The sequence below is a fragment of the Haliotis asinina genome, chromosome 11 (genome assembly GCF_037392515.1).
Source record: "Haliotis asinina isolate JCU_RB_2024 chromosome 11, JCU_Hal_asi_v2, whole genome shotgun sequence".
NCBI lineage: Eukaryota > Metazoa > Mollusca > Gastropoda > Lepetellida > Haliotidae > Haliotis > Haliotis asinina.
The window spans coordinates 27,422,869-27,449,213 of NC_090290.1; the positions used below are offsets into that span (position 1 = coordinate 27,422,869).

The 26,345-nt window shown below is 39.4% G+C and overlaps 1 protein-coding gene across 1 annotated transcript in view; it reads left to right on the forward strand.

The window, feature by feature from the left end:
• Positions 1–26,345, forward strand: part of LOC137256621 (autophagy-related protein 9A-like) — a 335,545-nt gene that overhangs the window by 228,137 nt on the left and 81,063 nt on the right. Inside the window, exons 14-16 of the mRNA XM_067794505.1 lie at positions 1,067–1,176; positions 10,592–10,632; positions 13,698–13,832. Of these exons, the coding sequence (XP_067650606.1) occupies positions 1,067–1,176; positions 10,592–10,632; positions 13,698–13,832 (286 nt within the window). The remainder of the gene's footprint in view (positions 1–1,066; positions 1,177–10,591; positions 10,633–13,697; positions 13,833–26,345) is intronic.

The window sequence follows — 26,345 nt, forward strand, 5'->3', positions numbered from 1 at the left end:
TTGCTCTTTTTTTATTCTTCCTAATCTTTCTATTTCTGCCGGCATTTAGACATTTGGAGTAGTCTAGTTATTAGGTCAGCTCACCTGTCTGCAGTGGCCTTGTGTGGAAGGATTTTGAAAGGGGGTCTAGATCTATGTTACTGATTTTAATTACTTATTTGTTTGAGCTGGTCTCGTCCCCTTATTACTTAGACTACTCATACTTATATGCTTATTGATTTTATTCATTTGATACAAAATGTTTATGTAGAATAAGATTCCAAAACATTTGATATCTTTGAATTGAAAATTTAGATACAGATAACAATAAACTTGAATAAATGTCACTGCTGTCACAAAATATGTCCTGCCCTGTTACTGTAACAAAACCAATCATAACGACAACCACTAACAAAATCAGTTTCATAATATTAACCAGTTCTCAAAGTTTACCAAACACATGGTTTCAGATGATTTACCCTACTGTCTAAGGTACTTTGCATTGTTTGGCTTCACAAAATGCATTGGTTTCAGCAACAGCTACAGTAACAGTTAGGTCATGCAAAAATCTCAGACATCATGTTGTCTGTGAAAAAAATCAGAAACTTGAAGCTTCTGTGTCAGGCTTTGACAGCTATGTTTCCTCAATGCCATACCTTGCAAACAGGAAGTAGAATTTACAGACAACAGACAGTCAAATGTGTAATCATTATAGCAGTTTAATTTTTCATTATGCTCACTCATGCTATATGCTTATTCTATATGCTTATTTCTCATGCGAGGAATCTTGAATTCCTTAGCTCCCTTAAGCAAATGTATATTCACTCCCCCAACTGGGTTACCTTCTTATACCTCTCCTGTAACATCAATCCCATGTGATTGGCATATGCACAGAACCACATCTGCCATCTGGAGTTGTGAACAAGGAAAATTGAGTAAAATTTGGTGGTTGGGGTTTTTTATAATAAATATAGTAATATCTTTTTCTTATGTCCACTATGGTGAATTCAATATGTCCTTACACAAGTAATGCCAATGAATCAGTTCCTGCAAGAATTCAGTTTGTTGTATTGTCATTTTCTTTCAGAAATGTTGCATTCTTTGCTGGGTCTGTCTTAGCAGTTTTGGCATTGTTGACTGTTATTGATGAAGATGTCCTCAGTGTGGAGCACATCCTTACCACCATGACAGTAGCAGGTATGTGTGAAATATACTGACCAGCAGAAGAAATGCGAGCCTGGCATTTCTCTGTTGACGTTTAATTGCAGTACGTTAAAACTGATCACAGTCCGTCAATAGCAGATACCCCTGATCGCAGAAAGTCTCTTCAGTAGCAGATATGGCCCCCTTGAGCTTGTACACATGCTGTGCAACATCACCTCATTGAGTTCACATGAGTCTGAAAGAGTGCCTGGGGCAAGTGGTTCCACTCAAACACCAGTCTCTGTTCCAACTGTGACAGTATGAGTGTCTGTGTACCTGCAGCAATCTTACGTCCAATGTCCCAGAATATTCAATGAGAGCAATATGTGGGGAAAGAGACAGCCATGGAAGAATGTTGATGATCTTCTGAGCCAGACAATCCATCAACACCCTTGCTGTTGGCATTGTTGACTTATCAAAATTGGTCCCACATATGTCTGTCGTCAGTGGATTCCAGCAGCCAGAAGACTATGCCTATTCATACCATATTGCTGGACACTGTTCCCCTTGACCCATGAACTAAGGCTGCTGTTGAACCGATGTTGCACTTGATGTCACTTGTGACTGTCCGGTACAGGGACAATCAGCAACAGTCCTAGTTTGCTGATGACATTGAGCTCCATGTAATAGTAGTAAGATGACAGCCTAATTGTCTAGCTACAGCGGTTGCAGAGCTACCTCGTGCAACTTTCCAGTGGCCATTCCTTACTGCTCATTTGTTAGTATAAGAAAACTTGGCACTTCCAAAGATGCAGATAAAGGACTTTTCTTCTTGTAGACTTCTGGTACAATACACACCAGCCAGTTGAGACCTTTTCATGCGATGAAAGGATACAGGTTCCATTCCGGTGACAACCTAGAACATCTTCCACCAGTTCTAGGACTGTCACTCTTGGCAAGCCCATGCAGGGGAGGGATTCAGCCATGTGGCCAAGTCGATGCTTTCAACCACCTTATGTCCATTAGAACTTATTGATAGAGTCATCAGGTTCCTCACCAAAACCCCCCAGCTTCTACACATTTGGAAAAAGTATTGCAACAGTAGTATATATGATATTTTCGTAAATAAAGCTTTAGTCACCCCTGTGTGTATACCACTCACACAGCAAAAATAACTTCGTTTCCGGACACCGGAAACCTAACTGAAACAAAATGGAAACTAAAGTTTCAGGTAGGTTTCCCGATTGTTTCTGTATGTTTCCCTCAAGTTTCCGTTAAATGGAAACTCACAAATTACCCACAATCCGGTAGGCTTCAGTGGGTTTCCATTACCCAGATTCCAGTATGGGCTCCAGTGTGTTTCCGTTAACCAGGTTCCAGTATAGGCTCCAGTGCGTTTCCATTACCGGAAACCTAACTGAAACAAAATGGAAACTTAAGTTTCATGTAGGTTTCCGGATCGTTTCTTTACGTTTCCATCAAGTCTCCGGAAAATGGAAACTCACAAGGTACCCACAATCCAGAAGGGCTACAGGCTTAGTAAGTGAGTTTCCATTACCCATATTCCTGTAAGGCTCCAGTTGCAATTTGGTTTCCGTTACCCAAATTCCAGATAGTTACAGTTACTTAATTCAATGGGGTTTCCCCACTATTTCTGTATCTATTAAATACATTAACCATATTCCGTATGTTTCAGTAAATCAGAATTTGTGTGGCTATATTTGGTTTTATAATTGCTTATTAGCATGCAGTGATTACATGATCGATGATTGTGTAAATAATATGACAAAACATTCAAATACATGTTCACTTCAGTTATCTCAACACCACCTGGACATAAAACAAAAATCAGTCAGTCAGTTGATTCCTCTTTATTCATCATAAAGATTGATTTAGAAACTATCTCAAAATTTGTACAATAGTATTAACATGTAGGAATACACACACATAACAAAAACAATACCACCTATATTTACATCACATTGTCTTCATAGAGTGTCTGTGTTTCAGTGTTGAAAATATACATTGTCACAAATCACAAAATCCTGTCAGTAGATTTCTCTTTATTCAGAGAGGAATGACTTGCCCACTCACAAGCACATAAACCACTTATACACATGCATATTTATAGTCATTATTTATCATTTTTCTAGGAACAGTTAAGTGCTTTCAAAAGTTACATGTTTGGAATGTGTGACAGAATGGTGACTCAGAAACAGAATCTTTAGTTGCTGCTTTCCTAATCAAATGTACATTTAGACATTCTGTCCTATCCTTAACTCATTAAGCCCTGGAGCCGCTCCACTGCCCAACACCTGGCACCCCTCGCTGACTGCTGACTGATTGCTGCCACGAGGCTAATTAGTGCTAATCATGCCTGATTTCCCTGGCAGGTCTCGGATATGACAGGAAACTGTCTAGTCTCACAAACAAGTACTGATTATTTAATTGTGTCGTAAAGATGGAAAAGAGGCTGATGTGAATACATATATTACAGCATTTCATGTAATTTATTACATGTGTCCCTTATACCCCTTTGCCAGTGTGTGCTGTATTTTTATCAACACCTACGCGGTCTTTGTACGTACGAGATGAACAAATATACAAATTCCTCCTGTCTCTCTCATCGTATGGACTGAATTATAATATATTATTTATAATAGAGTTTAAAAAGAGGGGGGTTTGCATTATAATCGTCTAGATTTTTTTGCCAATACATTGCTCGTGCTTACTGACTATTTCAAGGAAAGTATCAATAGGTGTGTAAGTAACTTTGTTCATCTTAACTTAACACTGTAAACATACATCACCATTCATACACATACATACTGCATGATACATTTATCATTACTCGATGCTAAACAAAGCTTCCTGTCATGTGATGGGAGAAAATATCACGAATGTAACGCATTATATCTCACTTACTCATTATATTGGCTGATACTTTGACCAATCGTATCGTGAGAACCTGTCACATAGGAAGGGCAAGGTGATGGGGCGTGGCCTAAATTTCTGAAGGGCACGTTTGGTCATTCAGATTGGATACATTGATTTTTTATTGTATTGTTGACAAGTGGATATGTTGTGTTTTGGTTGTATATTCTAACTATCATGTAACAATTTGTGTATTGTCTGATATCGTATCGCTATCAAGGTTCACCAGACTGCACCCATGTGTGCATATACAGTAAGGAGAATGAAGCGTATGTAGCACCATCAAGTGGGTTGTCCGACAAAATAACAACACATGTTTATTTTAAGCTTGTCCCGGGACAGTCCGTTCAATAAGGGAGTAGGGGCGTGGCTACGTATAAATTTTACCGGAAACTGTTGTTTCAAGACCAATAGTAGCGTTAAATAATCTTATTACTGTAGTCTGAATGATGATACGCAAGGGTATCAATACCATGACTAATATGCTATCCTGCTTTTACTGATGATGGATCAACGGATTTGTTGCTATATGTGATAATTACAGAGAAGTGTCAAGAAACTTTCAATAGCACATAAAGTAAGGGATTATATAACTGTGCCTTTCTTCACACATGTTTGGAATCTTTGTATGTAAGACATACTTAAACCAAATTATGTCCCACTCATATCATTGTGTGAGATTAAATTGTTCGAAACATCTATGTCAATGGCAGTAAAGACGAATTTACGCACATGCCTAATAATCTATGAAAGAAGCGTTTTCGCTGATACATTGCTACTGTTTACTGAATATTTTAAGGAAAGTACTAATAAACTAGTCTGTGACTTACATATAACAGATTCACAGTTTGTCGCTTTAGTTCATCTAGATATAACGCAGAAAATATATGTTATCGCACGAACATACATGTATGCATATTGTATAATGCTATTCCTTGCACATACATAAGACAAAGGGTCATAGGGTGGGCGTCATCAAAGTTCCTGAATAGGTCGTTTTGTATCTTAACTGTTCAATATACTCCCTGATTTGTTATCTATGACCAATCGTATCATGAGATACCTGTCACATTGGAAATGACAGGTGATGGGGCGTGGGCTAAATTTCCGAAGAGTACGTTCGGTCACTAGACAGCTTGGATACAAATTGACTATTGGTTAGATCGTTGACCAATCGATATGCTAGATTTTGGCTTTATCAACTCTAGCTATCATGAAACGTTTGTGTATCGTGAACATATATAATCGTAAGGATGCCTGAAATGTACACGTAGAACTAACAAGCACTTTGACGAGTATATTTTTCTTTGAGCACTCAGTACGCTACAATCCGATTATTTTTACCCCGGATAACCCAATCCAACTATTGAGTAGAGGTGGTATTTATTTGCATATACTTTTTGCGTACACTACTTGTACATCAAACATAATGGTTCGCTGAACATTTCAACTTAATCTGCACATTGTTACGAGTAAATACCATAATTCAAGTACATGTATTATAGAATTTAAAAAAGTAACACGATACTGATTTATTGTGATGTATACACTTGAAGTTGAATCTCCCCAAATATTTATGAAGATGGACATACTTATATTTGTTTTGAAAGCAAACGATGTTCAGAAGATTGACAATGGGCGTGACTCCACAAAACAGGTTGTCCAATGATGTAACAACGCCTTAGTTTGTTTTACACTTGTCACGTGACAAAAGTTTACCTGGACATGCATTCAGCCAGAGGCTGTTATTTGAGGTTGAAAGAGGTGTTCACATATCTCATTTAGTGTTGTCTGATTGAATGATTAGACACATCAATTCCGTAACTGATATATTATCCTCCTTTTATTGACGATGGATCTGATACACGTGATCATTACACGGGATAAGATAATTACAGAGATCAAATACAAACGTTTCTTACACAATGCTTATGTAAATTGCATTGAAAAATCACATTTCAAACAAGCATGAAACAGCTTGAACAAAATACCCCAGTTACCTTTGTATGGTTTATGTGTACCATATATGTATATTATGAGTAGATGCAAGAGTTATCACTTCATATTCGATTATGTATTATTGTCAACTTTAAAAATCAATAGTCGCAAATGAAATAGGTCTAAATTAGTAACTTGGTTTATTTCAAATCAACACGAACATGAGTGTAATACAGTATTGCTATTTATGTCTACAATTAGCTGTGAGAAGCTAATTAATTTGCCGCATATACGCGGCCTCGGCCTTAATGAGTTAACTATCCTGAGTCATATTCTCAATGACCAGACTGGAAGATCTTTAAGTGGCAGGGACTGAATGCATCTTGTTGGGTGGCGTTGGAAGGTCTTCACTTTTGCCCTGGCTCTGGAACACGCTGGAGCCATTCTTCATTGTCTAGTAACGTCTTACAATGTAGCAATTCATGAAAACTCCAACAGAGAAGACAACGTTACAATCCTCTGTGTCAAACTCCACAGGTGATGTCAGTTCTGGGGTTATGACTACAGCCACCTTCTGTTTCCTTTCTTTTAATAGTAGCTAGATTCTTCATGCGCTGTTGGAGTTTCTGGAAAAAAATACAGCTAATGCATAAGTTATGTCCATCATATATTCTAACTTGGTCTAATTAGATCATGACACATTATGATGATGGGTAATGACTTGAGATAAGAAAAGTTATCTTATTACAGTTATGTTGTGATGTGACAATACGCAGCACATGTCAGAAAAATGACTCTCGGTGTTTCAAACCCTAGTGTCAGGTAGTGTATATCAACTGGCACAAGTGGTATTAAGCAGTCCAGTTTCAGGAACTTACAGATTCTTTCTTTTATTTTCACATCTGCCGTTTGATTTCCATTCTTTCCTGCCTTCTCTCATGTCGATGGTCCCTCTTGCTCCTCCATATTCCCCTGAAGGTTTCTGTTAAGAAAAGCATATGCGTTCATTTTGATTTTTCCAATAATATATTATTACAATCCCACAACCCTTATTATCATATTCACCATGCATCAAACAAAGTAATAAGTAACTATGGTATATGCATTACTAAAAGGGTAACATAAGATTTCTATTAATATATATTAACATGATCAACATGATCAAGTAGAAATTATGCGAAACACAAGCCTTAGTGTGCTACGTGTATTCTACTAGATATTATGGTTGCATCATAAGAAATAATCGAAACTATTTTGCAAATGTAACAGTACATAAATATAGTCCCCAATGGAACAGCACCAAGTCAAGCTTGTCGGTTCAGATAAGTGGAAATGTCCTTTTTTTTCAGTTTCCCGGTACAGAAACCTAGTGGAAACCTAGATTACCCAGTATCCACTAGGTTTCTGTGTTGTAGAAACCAAGTTCTTCTTACTATGAATGTTTCAACGAACTGAAACCAAGTGGAAACTCATAAAGACAGTTTCGGTCGCAGAAATATGATGGAAGCTAAGACTTGTTAGTTTCAGTTTTGTAAACTCTACGGAAACTCTCATTGCTTGGTTCCATATACTGAAATCCAGCGGAAACCTACATTACCCAGTATCCATTGTGTTTATGCAAAAACGGAAAAAAAGTTATTTTTGCTGTGTCAGAAAGATAGAAGGGTTATAAAATTATTGAAAGGGTTCGGTAGCCACTGTCCCCCAAGGGTAAAGTATTGAAAGATCTTTTGCGCACTTCACCCATTGGGGGATTGCGTCAGTGCCTTCTCTTACCTTGAGAGGCCCCTGCTCAGAAAGGCCCTTTACAGAGACCCAACTGATGTCATCTTGATCCCTTACTTCACAAAAGTGCCAGGGTCATCAAGTACCTTTGCTTCAGGAAAGTTGCAAGGGATCACAGGAGGCAATGGCGGGATACAAACTCATGATGCACAGCTGCGCAACTGTACACAATAAGTCCATGAGTGCATTGAAATATGCTCGTCTTGTGTTTAACTTGCCTAGAATTCTAATTTTGTCATGTTTCAGTGCTTTACAATTTCATTTTTGAGGTGCAAACTTAAAACACCAACGGTGACACTCTAGCTGTTACCCATTCTGTGTTTGTATTTGATGTATATTTTATAAGAAGTTAAATTGGTTTGTTTTGTTGATTTTTGATCAGTGTATTTGAGGCTTATTATGTTTAAATTTTCAGACACGTTAATATATGAGAAACCAAGATAACTTTAGGGTAAAACAATTACCCCTTTGAGGCTTACTAAGGGTGCCAATCCTAGTTGTATGATGATATGACAGTGTTTATATTGTGTCTGTTGTTCCAGTATATTGACAACCCACTTAAGGGTTCTGAACTGTTAAAAGCATCTCGGAGATAGAACTTTGTAATAAGTGCCGAGTCTGTTTTGATATTCATAAAATCCTGTTGGTAATCGGGTTACTGAATTTGGCCCTTGAAATTGAAATATCGGTGTTTGGAGCTTACATGTTTCCCCTGATACCTGGTATTTTTATTACTTGTATGTTATCATGAATGGGAAGGAAAGATGTGAGAATGATCCTATTGTTTTTGATTTCGGACACATAACCATCTTTATTAAATGAGATACACAGTGCAGTGAGAGTCATGTTGATCAACCTTTCGGGTTCTTTAAAGTCTGCCAGCAGCACCTGCTCGTACACATTGTCTTTCAAGTGAATGACATACAAGATGTTTTCTTCACTGGGCAGATCGAATCCTTCTATGTCTCCTAGATCACCAAGCATGACATTGGGATGATGATTGGTCATCGTCTATATATAAAATGTTATAAAATAGTTTCCAGTTGTTTTTCTGTTAATTTATCAGGAGTACATTTCAACCCCATAAAATATGTGTTGGATAGGAAAATTTTGGTAAGAGATATCATGTCTTCTATGGTGATGTTGATCCCCTGCAGACTGAAACAGAACAAATGTGATATTGTTCTTTGGCTCACCAAAGTTTAATCCCTTTCACCATTTCGACTTCGCGTGCGGGTGATTCACTGAGGAAAACTTTAATAACTACAGCAGAATATTTAAATATGTTGTTGAATTCAGATATCAGTTCCAGTTCCACATTGTTCTCCCAAGGTTTGCTTGATAACATGTGGGCTGTTAAACTTTAGTGTACGCTGACTATTACAGACTGTTGCAAGTTAGGGATGTAAGCCACAAGCAGCGTTCCATTGTTTATGACCTTGTCTAGAGGTGGTCTTTGTTTTTTAACCAATCGACAGATTTTCCCAAAAAACGCTTGTCATCGGTTAATACATGGCTGTATAACTTGTTTTGAGTGACAGCCACGGGAACAAGATCATTTAAAATTAACAGTTTACCACCGAATGCTGGGTATATCCTCCATTCATCACCAGTATGAACTAAAGCATACTGGGTGTTGTCTATCACTTCTGTGGTATCAACGATATCACATAAATTACTGCCTTCACCACCATTTATAAGTATTATATTTCAGTTTTAAAACGTACAGTTTACCATCTATTTCTGGTTTATCAAACCCACGAATGTCCCCGAGGTTGGAGATCGCTAGGTTGACACATTTTTTGTCGCATTTTGAGACCTTAAGCTTTTGTCATTATCGTATGTGCAGCGTCACACTGAGGTATCCTATATTCACAGGATTATGTTTTATATCTAAAAGTGATATTTTAAACTCTGAGATGGTGCCTCGGATTAATTTCTTGTACTGCTGCGCTGAAAATGATTCGGTTCTGCCTTCAGTATGCTTTGCCGTTTTCACCAATATGGCTCTTGGCAGCATGGAAGGGCGTTCGCCTTGAATGTTGTCCATCGTGCTTAGCTGATCGAGACGAATGCACAGTTTGCGATACAGAAAGAGGCCTGGTAATTTAGGACCTGTGACGCTGGTTGCAGGTTTTATTTCTTCCGGCGGCAACCCAAGTATTCCAAGTATTCCGGCAATAGCCGGCTGAGTCTCAGGGTGTTTACTCGGTTGTTGATTAACACGACAGTACCGTTTGAATTGTTTATTTTGAGTTTCACTGAGAATCTAATTGTGTGCTTCTTATACCTTGTTCATCCAATTTCTTAATTTTGTCACTTCTACAGATGTTTGAACACAACAGAGGGTGTACTTTATCCACTTCTCCTGAAAAGTCACTGCAGAAAACTCACTTAGTTTACACATGTATTTTATAGAGACTCCAAAGGCATGCATCTCATGTTTTGTTTTTGTGTTTTATAATGTTTTGTATGTTTAGAAACATTTGAAAAAAATTGTGGAATTTCTCTCTGGTGATAGTGAAATAGGGGATTTAGTCTATCCACTTCTGCACGAGAACTGCTGAACAGAATTGTTAAAGCATGTTCATGTGTTTCATTGAGACTCGAGAGATGTGCATCTCATAGTTGCATAGATGTTTATTGAACTTGTTTACTAAAAGTTAATCACCAGAGCACACTCAATTTGTCTCCACACACAATTTTGTCTTGTTTATAACAATAGTTTTCTGCATTTATGTGAGTTTTTGTGTATATTGCTATGGTAATTCATTACCTGTTGACATTCAAATTGCTTTAATTCGTTTTTCAGGTCTCATTGTGACAGTTTGCAGTGCCCTTATTCCTGATGAGGTGAGTTAGATAACTGAAAGTGGATTAAATGTAAGTAGCTTCATCTGCCACCATTGAGAAAAATTATGTTGAAATACATTATGAATTCTGGATGATTGATGACTCATGTCACTATGGCTATATATCTCTCATGAGATAGTGCAGATATTGGTAGCTCGGTATGACCATGGACAACAAACAACATTATAAGTGGAAACATCTAACATCTCAGAAGAAGAAAAGGCCACTATTATGTTATTTTATGTAACCTCACACATAAACATTGTTTTTTCTTAATATCAGTGTATTCCACTTGCAAGTGAGGTGCATTGTAATGTACCCTGCTGCCAATGGCAACTCATTCAGTACTTAGTGGTAGTACTTCTTTATCTTGAATAGCATTGAATCACGCACGATGCACTGAAATTACTGATGTGTTGCAAATGCAAGTCGAAGGAGGGGAGACTTTAAGTGTATTTTTCTTTTGTCATCTGCAAAATCTAGCAATGCCTACAAAAAGATTTGCCTCGCATATCATTAAATAAATTTTGATAAAATGGTAGTCTCTGTGAAAAGGGGAATTACACAGCAGCGATTTTACTGAGATAATACCTGCAGGAAAAACAAATTGTTCAAATTCAAATTGTTTGATTCACACAGGTTGGCTGAAGTGTAGGATTACCCATGCCTCAAACAGTTCAAAATTAACATTGAGTTGTTTTGGTATGTTAAATGCATCATTCGCTGGTCCCTTGGGGCCCATGGGCTGATGTACGCTTGATGTTTGTTTATGTTCCCTTACTCTTCCTCTTCAGGGAATATAAACAAACATTGAGAGTATGCTTAAACGACTATTTAAGTGAGTGAGTAAGTGAGTGAGTTTAGATTTACGCTTACACCGCACTCAGCAATATTCCAACATGAGCATCGATCTGAAAAATTGGGAACCGATGACATGCATCAACCAAGTCATAAAAGGTGACTGTGCTTGTCGTAAGAGGTGACTAACAGGATCAGGTGGTCAGGCTTGCTGAAATATTTGACGCATGTCATCAGTTCCCAATTGCGCAGATCGATGCTCACGTTGCTGATCACTGGATTGTCTGGTCCAGACTCCATTATTTACAGATCGCCGCCATATAGCTGGAATATTGCTGAGTGCGTTAAACTCACTCACTCACTCACTCACTTACTTACATAGTTGTTTAAGCATATTACAAATTAAGTTGTAAGAAGATCAAGGCTTAAAGTTCCCAAACTTGAAGAACTGCTTTTACAAGCAGTTTGCTAATGAAGATTACATCATTTTTCTGCACTGGGGGCTTGTCACACCCCAAGCAGGAATTGTTTTACACCAGCTTAATTGACCTAGTACATCATCATTCAGCAACATGAAGTTACAAATGACATCTGTGAACAGATGTATTTGTCTTACATATTTGGAATTTGGAACTTGAGCGACCTTGTAAATATGCACTTCACACCTTCATCATGGAACATTTTGGTATTAGGCTTATGGTGGGATGAGCTTCGTTTCTGGAGCACAACTCAAAAGCCGTTCAATATTTTTCTGCAAAACTTGGTAGATATATCAGTCAGAACCTCAAGTGGTGCCTTTTGCTATGTACAGGTTTTTGTGATTTATTATTTTCTCGGTTTCCATGGAAACGTTTCGGACATAGTCTCAAAAGTGAGAGGTGTGTTTCGTTTCTGGAGCAGAACTCAAAAACTTCTTAATATCTGTCAGTGTTACTTGGTAGATATGTGTGGCAGACCCCAAAGTGGTGCCTTTTGCTATGTACATGTTTTTCTGATTTAATATTTTCTCTGTTTCCATGGAAACGTTTCAGACTTAGTCTCAAAATGGAGGGATGGGCTTCGTTTCCGGAGCAGAACTCAAAAACTTCTTAATGTCTGTCAGTGTTACTTGGTAGATATGTGTGGCAGACCCCAAAGTGGTGCCTTTTCCTATTTACAGGTTTTTCTGATTTATTACTTTCTCTTTTCCATGAACACATTGCTGACTTTGTTTCTGGAGCAGAACTCAAAAACCATTTCATATCATATCATATCTATACGAGACAGATCTTGAAATGGTGACTTTTATTGATTACAGATATATGGCATTTATATTTTTCATGAATTCCATGGAAACAATTCAGACTTGGTCTGAAAACACAATAAGTAACTGTGAGATGATTTGTCCTTTCAAATATGTGGGGGCCGGGGGGATATGTCATCTTCTGATGACTCTTGTTGATTAAGTGATAATTATTATGGGTCACATTGTTTAGAGTTCTGAATGAGAAGTTTTGTGGGTCACATTTCATATCATAAATGTTCAGTATTTTAACGGCAGGCTTTTAGATGGCACTTTAGAGTTACCTCCCTTTGTGTCGATCACAAAACATGGCGAAGGATCAGTGAATCACTTTATATACACTGACTGTGTATATAAAGGTTGGTTGTTGTGTTGGTGACAGACACACACTTATAACTGGAGTACATCATTTGTCCTACATCAACCTGCCTGCCTCTCCATCAACACTTGACCTACATAACCGCTGCCTGACCACTCACTACGTTACTTTCAGTATTACTGTTTCTCACTTTCAAACTAAAACTTCGGTGAGTAAATAGTATATTTGTGACCCATTACTTTAAATTTGACTCAGTTGCATTGTTCATGAAACCTCTGTTGTGAATCTTAGTATCATTCTTTTGTGTGCTCAGTACATACTAATCAATATTTGAGACTTGTCTTTGTTATATTTTGATGGTTCTGAGGGGATTTCTTGTACCTTTTGTCAGGGCAAACCTTTAACCATAATGATATAGTGGTATAGAAATATTTGTGGTACCCAGCCCAAATTTCCTTATTTTGGACATAGATATTGACAATAACTAGATCTTATTTTGTCATACATATGAATGCTTATAACAAAAACTGCAGTTTCTATGAACAGGGTTCCTCCACTGATGATGTGTTCAACAGGGAACAAATGCCATCTTCTTACAGCATATTCTCTGCTGAGTAAATTATTCCTGGAAAGAACATGGTATTACTTTTGAACATCTTCTTACAGCATGCTGTGTACTCACCGGAAAGGCTGATGAAGAACATTCTAGCTCATATTCACTACATGCCAAGTCATTGGAATGGCAATGCACACACATACAAGGTGCGCGATGAATTTGCTCTGCTCTTCCAGTATAAAGCTGTGAGTATATAATAGTTTTATGACATTAGTTGGTTTTATGTCCATAACACAGTCTGTAGTATGGTGTATCAAATCTTCTATAATGGCATCAGTGATCTCTTGTTTAAACATGCATAGAAAATGGGTACAGTTGACAGTTACATTATCATCAGACACATTACAATCTGATAAGTATAACATACATAGGAAATTTCAAAGTTGTTATTTGGGATTACTGCTAACAAAGGACATGTAGTGCATGATGATGAAACTGATTCTGTGCCTTGCTCATAAGACCTTCACCTGGCTGATATACACTACTCTTTATCCAGGGGTCTGTTTGCTCACAATGGCAAGTGCCAGAGTTCGGCACTCAAACATGTTAATACATGCTAATTGTCAGGTTTATGCTCATCTTATCCTTTTTTGTCAGTAGTCTTATGTTCTGCAAGTGGGTGCAAGCATTCATTCACTCAAGAACGAATGGTTCGAATAAGTTGCCAAATGGCAATTTGAGGGAGTCTGACCCACTGTTCTTGCAGCACATGCCCAAGTTCAGCTTAAGTGGTAGTGGCGTTATAATATGGAGATCGATAATGAGAACTCTACAATCATTCAACAGTTGATTGTAATCACATACCCTGCCACAAAACAATATCAGGACGCAATCGTAACATTATGCAAATGATAAAACAAGCTTTGATTATTTATTACCACATAATCGAGGATACTTACTGTTCAGCCATGCACACAAGTTTAGAACCTAACAGATCCATGAAGGTCCCAGGGTATACTCCTAGGCCAAATGTAGAGATATCATGAAAATCAGGTAGTATGATACACCTAGCCTTATCACCCATACGGCATATCTTGACCATGTTGAACACCAGTGCTTGTCACCACACATTAGACAATGTGATCAATTCTCAAGCAGTTTGTTTATGAACATGTGGACACTGTTTCAACAGTGGACTGAACCCAGTTAGTTTTTAGTAACCTGATACCTCCTGTTGCTAGTTCCACATCAACAAGAATTTTTGGCGGGTGGGAGGTGTCATACTAATTACTGAATAACACGTTTACTGCTGCTGAGAGATCCTAAAAGATAGGGACTTTTCTAACATTTGGCCTAGGACTAGGTAGAATAGGCCTTCAACCCATGCTTGCCATAAGAGGCGACTATGCTTGTCATAAGAGGCAACTAGCGGAATCCAGTGGTCAGGCTCGCTGACGTGGTTGACACATGTTATTGGTTCCCAACTGCGCAGATCGTTGCTCATGTTGACTCCAATATTTACAGCTCGCCGCCATATAGCTGGAATATGGCTGAGTGAGGCATAAAACTAAACTAACACACTCTCTAAGAACATAACAATAAGAGACCTATCTTATTAAGTTCAGTTTGATGTTTGATATTTCCTGAATATTGAGTAATCTCCTGAGGTCATCAATAACCATCGAAGCAGGCAAAGTCAATCAATTGACCACTTATTCTATCAAAAGCTCCAGCACTAACCTCATTATCATGCATCAGAAGTGTTCAGTTGGGAAAAGCCCAAGGCAAGCTATAGATGTGCTATTTGAGGTGAGCATTCACAACTCATGCACAATGATCACTAGCATTCCAAACAAAACAACATAATATGAGGCAAGGTTTGGTCAGTCATAGGGATGCCATGACATTAAGGGGAATTTGGCTTTATGTTTAGATGGCCGGGTTTTTTCGCCAGGCACAACCTCACATATCAAGGAAGGAATTCATATGAAATCGTATGACATGACCAGCAATGATTACCCCAGTTCCAGTTTAGTACACAATTGATGTTTGTTAGCAATATTGAAAATCTTAACTATAGAGTTTATTTTTTGTACTTATTATATACACTTTCCTATTCTTGTTCTTCTGTATATTGGAGACAACCCGAAACAAATATTTCAGCTTCTTTTCACACCTTGCCAAACACACTGTTATGGTAGTAAATCACTTAATGCTCTGTCCTCTGTCTGTGAAATTGTCAGCAGTTGGTAAAAGGCAGAACATCTCGGTAATGTCTCTTTTTGTCCCTCCTTCATGTTGTGGTCATGAAATAGGGCGGAAGTTTTTGGAATCAGTCAAGTCTCCTTTTTTTGGGAAGGAGTATTGTACGACCTTTGCAGAACCATGAAGGAACATTACATGTGTCCACAAGAGAGTTAAAACAGTGAAGTAATGGTGTTTGGACACAGGGTAACAGTTTCCAATTGCGATTTCGAATGCCACCAGGCCCAGGAGCTATATTAGATTTGGACTTTTTAATGACACTTTTCAGGAAATCTTGTGAGATATAACAGACAAACGACCTAGTTACTTTCTCATGAATCGCATGGTCATAATCACTGACCCATGGTGCCTCCAGGTTACAGTCGCTGGGTATAGACCACAACTGTTTCCAAAACCTTTCACTGGCATCCATGGGAGGCCGTTTATCATGCTCACCATCACCACTTGATTTAAGTTGCCTGTAGAATTGTTTTTCATTATTCCTAAACATTTTATTTTGTTTGATAAATTTTTTTCTCTTTTCCCTTTTTTCTTTCTTTCTCTCCAAACTTTTATTTTGCCTAAAGGGAATCGACAATTTGGAGAGGTACCTTTTCTTTTGTTGTCTTGTACTGTAATTTTAATTTTCTCCAAATTGCCTTTTGTCGTTTAGACATGGGATTCCCTGATGATCTTAATTTCAGGCACAGCTCTATCCAGGAAATATGTTTTCTAGTTTCTGTTAATTTCACTTGAAACCGGGTTTTCCTTGGTTTATTGTTCTTAGTAGTAGAAGACTTTCTTTGGAAACCATGTGAAGTTCCTCCAAATTTGGAGTGGCAGCATAGCCACAACAATTTACTTCATGTAATGAACAATCCGCAGAAAGTTTTAGAGAGATAATTTCATTGAGTAAATCAACTTCATTTTTGGGAAAAGACACGTTTAGTTGTTTAATTGGCCTCCGTTTCTCTAAAGGTAAATCACAAATTTCTTCATAAATAGAAGTAAACAAAATGTACACATGATTTTTGGAAAGGTCTGCAACCGAAGAAGAGGAAGAGTGAGGGTCCAAAATTTTGGGGCCAATTGGCTCTTTCTCGGAAGAGTTTCCATCAGGAAGAGGAAAGAGGTTGACGCGGACGTCCATAAGGAGTTTGGGGTTAGCTGCCACATGAGCATTCTGCTCTTGCAAGGGTTCCTGATGGGCACTAGTTGTTTGTTGAGGCTCACGGCGTATGAGATTTTTAAGACGTCGAAAGTCTGGAAGACCTGTTATTATCAGAATTATTATTAGAAGTTATCACATCGTGTCGAGGGAAATACAGGGTTTTATCAGTCCCAAGTAAGGGACGACTCGGGGAATACAACCTTACGAGATGCTGATATAAAATCCTGTATTTCCCTAGACACGATGGGATAACGCATTTATCTAGCCGAATGTTTTTATGAAATCAAAACAAAACAACACGCATTGAATCGACTTGTGTTTGTATACGTGAGATGCCACTGTTTGACTTTTATACTCCCACTCGCAAATCAAGATGGATGTATGTGGTGTTTTAGTCACGTGGACCAATCAAAACTTGACATTCTTACATGAGGCTAGATAACATTATTTGTACAAATTTTGTGCCAGCTCTCATGACCTAACCGCTGGATGGATTTCAGTGAAACTTTCAGGGATGATAGCCTGTATGCTGAAAGGTACACAATGAACAAAACAAAAAATCCCGACTTCCAGCAAGGGCAGATAACCGAAAATGTGATATTCTTTCACCCTGAATATCTCGAAAACTATAAGAGATAAATTCACCAAATTTTCACTCAGTGCAGACAACCCAATTCCCCATCGATTCAACATGCCAAAAAAGTTAGCCGGTATGTTACATTTTTGGCTATTTTAAAAAAAAACAGCAATTTTCGCTGATTTTTGCGTTTGCATGGTGCCTGTCTTTGAAAATCTTCTTCTCCAGAATGACATATAGTACAATTGCGTTTGATACACCAATAGAAAGCCCATACCCTGGAAAGCTTAATTTGTTCAAGGCATCTTGATATCTTAAATAGTTTCAGAGTTATCCGCCCTTGAAATTTGGTCAAACTTTCGAAGACATGTTTTCATAGGGTTCATAAGAATGTCATAACTCTGCTAAAACACACTGGATTTCATTCGTTAAGGTACCAAACTGTATATAATTCATTGGGGAATTATATTTATGCCGGAAACAAAATTTTCACTTTTGCAGCAAGAATCAACTCAGTTTTAACAAAATGTTCCCGCGCCCGCACTGACAAAGAGATTTCTATTTTTAACACCGCTATGGCACAGTCTAATTAGAACTCAAGTTTCTCTTCACCTGCGTTACACTGGGTTAGCGCTGAATGTTCACAGAAATATATGAGTGTTAAGGAAATTGTCAATTTTGTAACAGAGTGATTGGAGTTTTACGCCACACTCAGCAATATTCCAGCTATATGGCTGCAGTCTGGACCAGAAAATCCAGTGATCAACAGCATGAGCATCAATCAGAGGAATTGGGAACCCATGACAGGTTGTACCTCCGCTGTTCTTAGGTCTGCAATCAAAACAATTAGTGTTCTGGAAATGTCAGGCCCTAATCTTTCCAGTAGTTTGTATGTTTGACTGTGCCTTCATCTTTGTTTTTCTGCAGTTTGTCAATTTTGTGTGTGTGTCAGCAGCGTTGAATCAGTGCCAGATTAATGTGAAAAACACTGTAATGGATGGTCCAGCTGGCGTAAAAAATCTGTTCAAGTGAAGATAACCACGATGGGTGTATAGGGAAGTCTGAAGGCCATCAGTATTGCCTTTGAGGCAATCCTAATTTCTGTTAATTTTACTTGAAACCAGTTTTTCTTTGGTTTATTGGTCTTAGTAATCAAAGATTACACAGCAATTAACAGTTTTCAGAAAGTTTCACAGAAAAAATATCATTTAATAAATCAATTTCACTTTTAGGATAAGAGTGACTGGTTAGTTTGATTGGCATCCCTTTTTCAAACGGTATAGTAGATATTTCATCACAAATAGATTGAAGCAAAAAATACACAGGATTTTCAGAAACTGATAAAGAGGAAGAATGAGGGTCCAAAATTTCGGGGCCAGTTGGCTCTGTACCAGGAGAGTTTTTATCAGGAACAGGAATGAGGTTGACGTGGACATCCATCAGAAATTTTGGATCTGCTGCCACTTGAACATTTTGCTCCTGCAAATGTTCGTGACCGGCACCAGTTGTAGGTTGAACTGGCTAATGGAGTATGAGATGTTTAAGCTGCCAGAGTTGATGTCTGAGCGAGTGAGTGAGTGAGTTAATATTTAACGTCACATAGGCAATATCGCAGCCATATCGTGACGAGAACATATATGACAAAAAAGAAAGTTGATGTCTGAAATTTTGCTTCATCAGGTAAACAAACATGAGTATGGCATCATTCCAATGGAGCTTAAGCAACTTGCCATTGATATATGGATTATTAGGCCATCCAGTCGCCGTCACACACTCAAGAAGTGTGGATTTGAGATGTTTCGACAAAGATATTCTTGGCCGGGTTCTGTGCCTTACCCTGGGGTAAATCCCATATCCAGTATGGTTTATTAGGGCTTCTTGCCATAAGGCAAAAGACCTATTGTAATTACTGATGTTTTTATTATTATTATTATTTATTTTTCCGCCGGATTTTGTTCCAGCGCTACAAAGAGCACCAGTGGACAGAATCGCTTGAAAAAAATCAGGCAGATGCGCACCGAGGTGTAGATATACCCCATTAAAATCTCTAGGCTGTGGGTCCAATAGCAAAGGGCAGATAAATCAAAATTAATTCAAAATTTTCAATTTGAAATGCAAATATCTCCGAAACTACTGCTGCAATGACTACCAAACTTCTTGAGCAGATGCGCAATCAAAATGTCTACAATTTCGCCTGGACGGGTCGAGTCGCTAAAATGCACCGTTTGGCCGCTATTTGCGATTGAAGTTTTTGCTGCTGTTTTTCAGCCCAATTCTGACTACTTTGCTCCCAAAATCTGCTGCACTACAACTACAACAGCTACCGCTTTCAAACTTGCCATACTTTGTCTCTAGGCACCTCCCTACGCAACGACATCGTCAAATGCGACAATGTGGATTTGATGGCCGCCATATTGGATGCTACTTCGGGACAAAAGTTGTCTACAAAAACGTATACAGGCTTCTCTGTGAATTTCTTTGCAAGCCACACGTAGCAGATACAACACTTGAAATACATGTTCTGAAGTTGCTTTTGGTTGGTGAACAATTTTTGTTCTTAGTCATATATCAAAAGTCACGTGATGCGGCCGCCATATTGGATTGAAGCTGTTGAAAGGAAATTTGCAGATTTTGCGAAGTACGCATTTTCCGCAATCCATAACTCTGAAAGTTTTGGCAGCAGAACATTGAAATTTTGCAGATATAGAATACCTACCTAAAATATGTAGCAAGTGAAAGTTTGTTGCGATATCTTGCTTAGTTACGCATATGGAGATGTTTACTTTTGTTGTTTATTTTCAACTCAGATGTATTTTCAAAAAATCGCTGCACCATGACTATTACAGCTACGCAGCTAAAATCTTGCAGTGTGCAGTAACTTGATGTGTTGAACATTTTTTGTTCTTTGATGCATGTCAAAATGTGAATTGTTTGGCCGCCATATTGGATTTCCTCAGATTCTTATGACACTGCATTTGAAACGCTGTAGCTACTAGAGTTTTACACAGAATGATGGAAAATCGGCATAGTGCATCAACATGAGATGCTTAACATTTCGTATTCTTACATTTATATCAAAAGTTGCATCGTTTGGCGGCCATGTGGCTTTGAAAATGGGAGAAATCTAATATGCGTCTAAAACGGCATAAAACAGCATATAACTCCCTTACTATTGATCCAATCGCTTCCATATTTTGCATGTGGCTTGGTCATGCGATGCCGAACATTTTTGGGCGGGGTCAAAATTCGATATCTCTGACCGTTTGGCCGCCATCTTGGATTGAAGTTTTTCGTTTATCTGGGTATCCATAGCAACAAAAGTTGAAATCCGAATGACTTGATTTTTACAGCATTGTTACGCACAGTCAAGGGGATGCGGTGTGCAAAATATCAACTCCGTACGTTGAATAGTTTCCGAGATAATGGAGATACAGTATTTTGACGGACAGACATACGAACAGACAACGAAGTTTGTCAGCAAATCTAACCAGCGCATATGATACAGTGGACCCGGGCAAAGCAGAAACACTAATTCCTTTCAGTCTAAATGCCATAACAATGTCGTCTTAGCTCGCAAAAAAAAGTGCTTTTTCTTGTGTCTAACCATAAGGCAGAAGACCTATTGTAATTACTGATGTTTTTATTATTATTATTTTTTACAGATTATTATTATTATTATTATTATTATTATATTTTACAGATTAGAATTAAAATGCAGCAGAGAGGGTTCGGGTGATCCTGGCACAGTCAGGCTGGTCAAGCTCATCATCAGCTCAGGGCCCTCGCCCCCTCTACACGCAGCCCAGGCAGCGAATGGGACTTCTCCCAGGAAACACTGCCTAGTCGAACCCACCAAGAACTTTCCGGAGAATATGGAGGCTCCCCAACACTGCAGCCTTCTGCATTACCCAGATTGTCAGAAGGGCTGTGCTCCCGGTGGAGAACCCGGGCACTCTCCTCATCTGCGCTAAGAGATCAGGAGGTACCAAACCAAGGGCACCGAGAACAATGGGGAGCCTGACGACATTGTACTTGGGATGCAAGCGAGACATTTCAAAGGCGAGGTCCGCATATTTATCATGCTTTTCCTGAATCTTGCCAATCACATTGCTGTCAAAAGGGACAGAAAATTCTATGATATAAATAATTTCATTGGCTTTATCAAAAAGGACAAGATCAGGTTTGTTGGCTGGAATTCGTCTCAGGCTGTATATTGGCCTATTCCAGAGAAGTTTGTAGCTGGAATTTTCCAGGACGCCCTGGACATGTTCAGGGTCGTACCATGGATGGACCTCGGAGTCAAAGCCACAGGCATGGCGGAGACGATAATAAAAGCAGCGAGCCAAGCCATCATGTCTTTTAAGATATGCTGTTTGTGCCAAGGAAGGGCATCCACTGACAAGGTGTTGGACAGTCTCTGTAAATTTATTGCAAAGACGACATTTCATATTGATATTCTCTTTAAGAATCACATTCTGGCGATTGCGAGTGGGAAGTGACTGGTCCTGAGCAGCAAAAAGGAAGCCCTCAGTTTCACATTTGAGACCAGCCGACTTCATCCAGGCGAAGGAGTCGGTTGGATTGCTGTTCTGTTCCACACACTGCATGTACACTCGATGCAATGATTTCTCAGAAAGCTTCTCCACAAAGGACCGACTCTGGGCAGATTTGGTGAATGACTTTACCTGGTTTACTCCCATCACTGTACCGTCCAGCAGTACATCGCCATCAACAAAATCAACTTCAAATTTCAGATTGTGTCCAACAACCTTGGCACGCTTAAAATAGCTGTGGAATTCCTTGCTTTCATCATGAGTCTTCACGTGCATCACCAGAGGATCATCCGATAAATAAATATGTGCAAAAGTACACAATAAAATTCTGTCATGAAGAGCTTCCACATTAATCAAACCCCGACCTCCTGAATTGATTGGCATGTATAAACGATTAAGAGAGGAACGAGGGTGGTGTGCTCTGTTATCTGACATGATCCTTCTGGTCAGGCGGTCAAGACTCTGGATGTCTTGTTTTGTCCAATCAACTACTCCAAAGGAGTAGGAGAGGACTGGCACAGCAAAAGTATTGGTGGCTTTGATCTTGTTTCGAGCATTTAACTCGGAGCTCCAGATTTTCTTTAAACGAGATTTATACTCGGCCCGAAGTTTATCTTGAATCAGGGCATTCTGGAGCTTGTCTCGAACTTGCATTCCAAGATAGGTGTAGGCCTGATCTTCCACGAGATGCTCAATAACTCCTCCCCCTTGTAACTTGACCGATCCATCATTAGTTACCTTGCCACGTTTCAAATGAAGAGTATTACATTTGTCGAGTCCAAATGTCATGCCAATATCATTAGAGAAGGACTCGACAAGGAGAACCTGTTCTTTCAAATTGGTCTCTCCTTTGGCAAGGAGCTCGATGTCATCCATGTAGAGGAGATGAGTAAGAGGTGTTGGGGATCTGTGCTGAGGAGGTCCGGGATGGTAACCTTCCTCCCTATTGAGCAGGAAACTCAAAGGATTTAGAGACAGACAAAAAAGCAAAGGACTGAAGGAGTCCCCCTGGAAAATTCCCCTTCTGATTGGAATAGATTCCGAAGTCTGCACCTCTCCTTGCGAGTACATCTCAAGTTGAGTCGACCAGCAACTCATTAAAGACTTGAGTAAATCAAGTAGTCGCTCAGGGAGGTCAATACACTGAAGAGACTTCAGAATCCATTCGTGAGGGACAGAGTCGTATGCCTTTTTGTAGTCTATCCAGCACATGGAGAGGTTGCGGTGGTATGTTTTAGCCTCTTCCAAAATCATTTTCTGTACAAGAAGTTGATCCTTGCACCCCCAACATCCCTTTCTCGCCCCCTTCTGCTCTCTGTAAATTATCTCATTGGACGAGCAGTAAGATGACACGAGGTTTGACAAACACCCTGTGAATGATTTATATTGAGTATTCAAACACGTGATAGGGCGGAAGTTTTTGGGATCAGTCAAGTCTCCCTTTTTGGGGAGGAGTATTGTGCGACCTTTGCAGAACCATGGAGGAACATCACCTGTGTCCACAAGAGAATTGAAACAGTGAAGTAATGGTGCTTGGACACAGGGAAACAGTTTCCAATACCGGTTTCGAATGCCATCAGGCCCTGGAGCTGTATTAGATTTGGACTTCTTTATAACAGTCTTCAGGCAATCTGGTGAGATGTAACAGACAAACGACCTGATTAATTTCTCATGCATTGCATGGTCATAATCACTGACCCATGGTGCCTCCAGGTTACAGTCGCTGGGTACAGACCACAACTGTTTCCAGAACCTTTCATTGGCAGCCATGGGAGGCCGTTTATCATGCTCATCAACACCACTTGTCTTGAGTTGCCTGTAAAATTGCTTTTCATTATTTCTAAATTGTTTATTTTCTTTGATAAATTTGTTTCTCTTTTCCCATTTTTTCTTTCTTTCAGTCCAGATTTTTATTTTTGCCTAAAGGGAATCGACAATTTGGAGAAGTACCTTTTCTTTTGTTGTTTTGTACTGTAATTTTAATTTTCTCCAAATTGCCTTTTGTCGTTAAGACATGGGATTCCCTGATGATCTTAATTTCAGGCACAGCTCTATCCAGGAAATATATTTTCTAGTTTCTCTTAATTTTACTTGAAACCGGTTTTTTCTTGGTTTATTGTTTTTAGTATTAGAAGACTTTTCTTTGGAAACTGTGTGAAGTTCCTCCAAGGTTCGAGCAGCAGCATAGACACAACAATTTACTTCATGTAATGAACAGTCCGCAGAAAGTTTCATAGAAATAATGTCATTTAATAAATCAATTTCAGTTTTGGGAAAAGACTGACTGGTTTGTTTGATTGGCCTCCGTTTTTCCAAAGGTACAACAGATATTTCATCATAAATAGAGTGAAACAAAATATACACAGGGTTTTCTGAAAGGTCAGCAATTGAGGAAGAGGAAGAGTGAGGGTCCAAAATTACGGGGCCAGTTGGCTCTACGCCGGAAGAGTTTATTTCGGGAAGAGGAAAGAGGTTCACGCGGACGTCCATAAGAAGTTTGGGATCTGCTGCCACTTGAGCATCCTGCTCATGCAAAGGTTCCTGACGGGCACCAGTTGTGGGTTGAACTGGCTCACTGGGCATAAGATGTTTTAGCCGCCGGAGTTGATCTCGGAGATTTTGATCCGTCAGGTAAGCATACATGGGCATGGCATTGTCCCAATGCAGCTTAAGCGACTTGCCATTTATGCGTGGATTATCAGGCCATCCTGTCGCTGTCGCACACTCTAGTAGTGTGGATTTGAGATGGTTTGACCAAGATATTCTTGGTCGGGTTCTGTGCCTTCCCCTGGGGCAAGTCCCATCTCCAGTATGGTTTGTGGCATTACCGGAGGAAGGCTGACTGGGCTGCGGAGTTGAAAGATTATATTCTTCTTGTCTGTTGGTAACCCAGTGTGAAACCAGCTTGGGGGGGTCAGCCCTAACTGGGTGATGTACGTTTGGTTCAGGGAATAAAATTCCCCTATCTAGGCCCACCACGGAGAGGCGTACATCATCAGGCCCTTATTATTATTATTATTATTATTATTATTATGTTTTACAGATTAAAAATTGAAATGCAGCAGAGAGGGTTCGGGTGATCCTGGCACAGTCAGGCTGGTCAAGCTCATCATCAGCTCAGGGCCCTCGCCCCCTCTACACGCAGCCCAGACAGCGAATGGGACTTCTCCCAGGAAACACTGCCTAGTCGAACCCACCAAGAACTTTTCGGAGAATATGGAGGCTCCCCAACACTGCAGCCTTCTGCATTACCCAGATTGTCAGAAGGGCTGTGCTCCCGGTGGAGAACCCGGGCACTCTCCTCATCTGCGCCAAGAGATCAGGAGGTACCAAACCAAGGGCACCGAGAACAATGGGGAGCCTGACGACAGTGTACTTGGGATGCAAGCGAGACATTTCAAAGGCGAGGTCCGCATATTTATCATGCTTTTCCTGAATCTTGCCAATCACATTGCTGTCAAAAGGGACAGAAAATTCAATGATATAAATAATTTCATTGGTTTTATCAAAAAGGACAAGATCAGGTTTGTTGGCTGGAATTCGTCTCAGGCTGTATATTGGCCTATTCCAGAGAAGTTTGTAGCTGTCATTTTCCAGGACGCCCTGGACATGCTCAGGGTCGTACCATGGATGGACCTCGGAGTCAAAGCCACAGGCATGGCGGAGACGATAATAAAAGCAGCGAGCCATGCCATCATGTCTTTTAAGATATGCTGTTTGTGCCAAGGAAGGGCATCCACTGACAAGGTGTTGGACAGTCTCTGTAAATTGATTGCAAAGACGACATTTCATATTGATATTTTCTTTAAGAATCACATTCTGGCGATTGCGAGTGGGAAGTGACTGGTCCTGAGCAGCAAAAAGGAAGCCCTCAGTTTCACATTTGAGACCAGCCGACTTCATCCAGGCGAAGGAGTCGGTTGGATTGCTGTTCTGTTCCACACACTGCATATACACACGATGCAATGGCTTCTCAGACAACTTCTCCACAAAGGACCGACTCTGGGCAGACTTGGTGAAAGACTTCACCTGGTTTACTCCCATCACTGTACCGTCCAGCAGTACATCGCCATCAACAAAATCAACTTCAAATTTCAAATTGTGTCCAACAACCTTGGCACGCTTAAAGTAGTTGTGGAATTCCTTGCTTTCATCATGAATCTTGACGTGCATCACCAGAGGATCATCTGACAAATAAATATGTGCAAAAGTA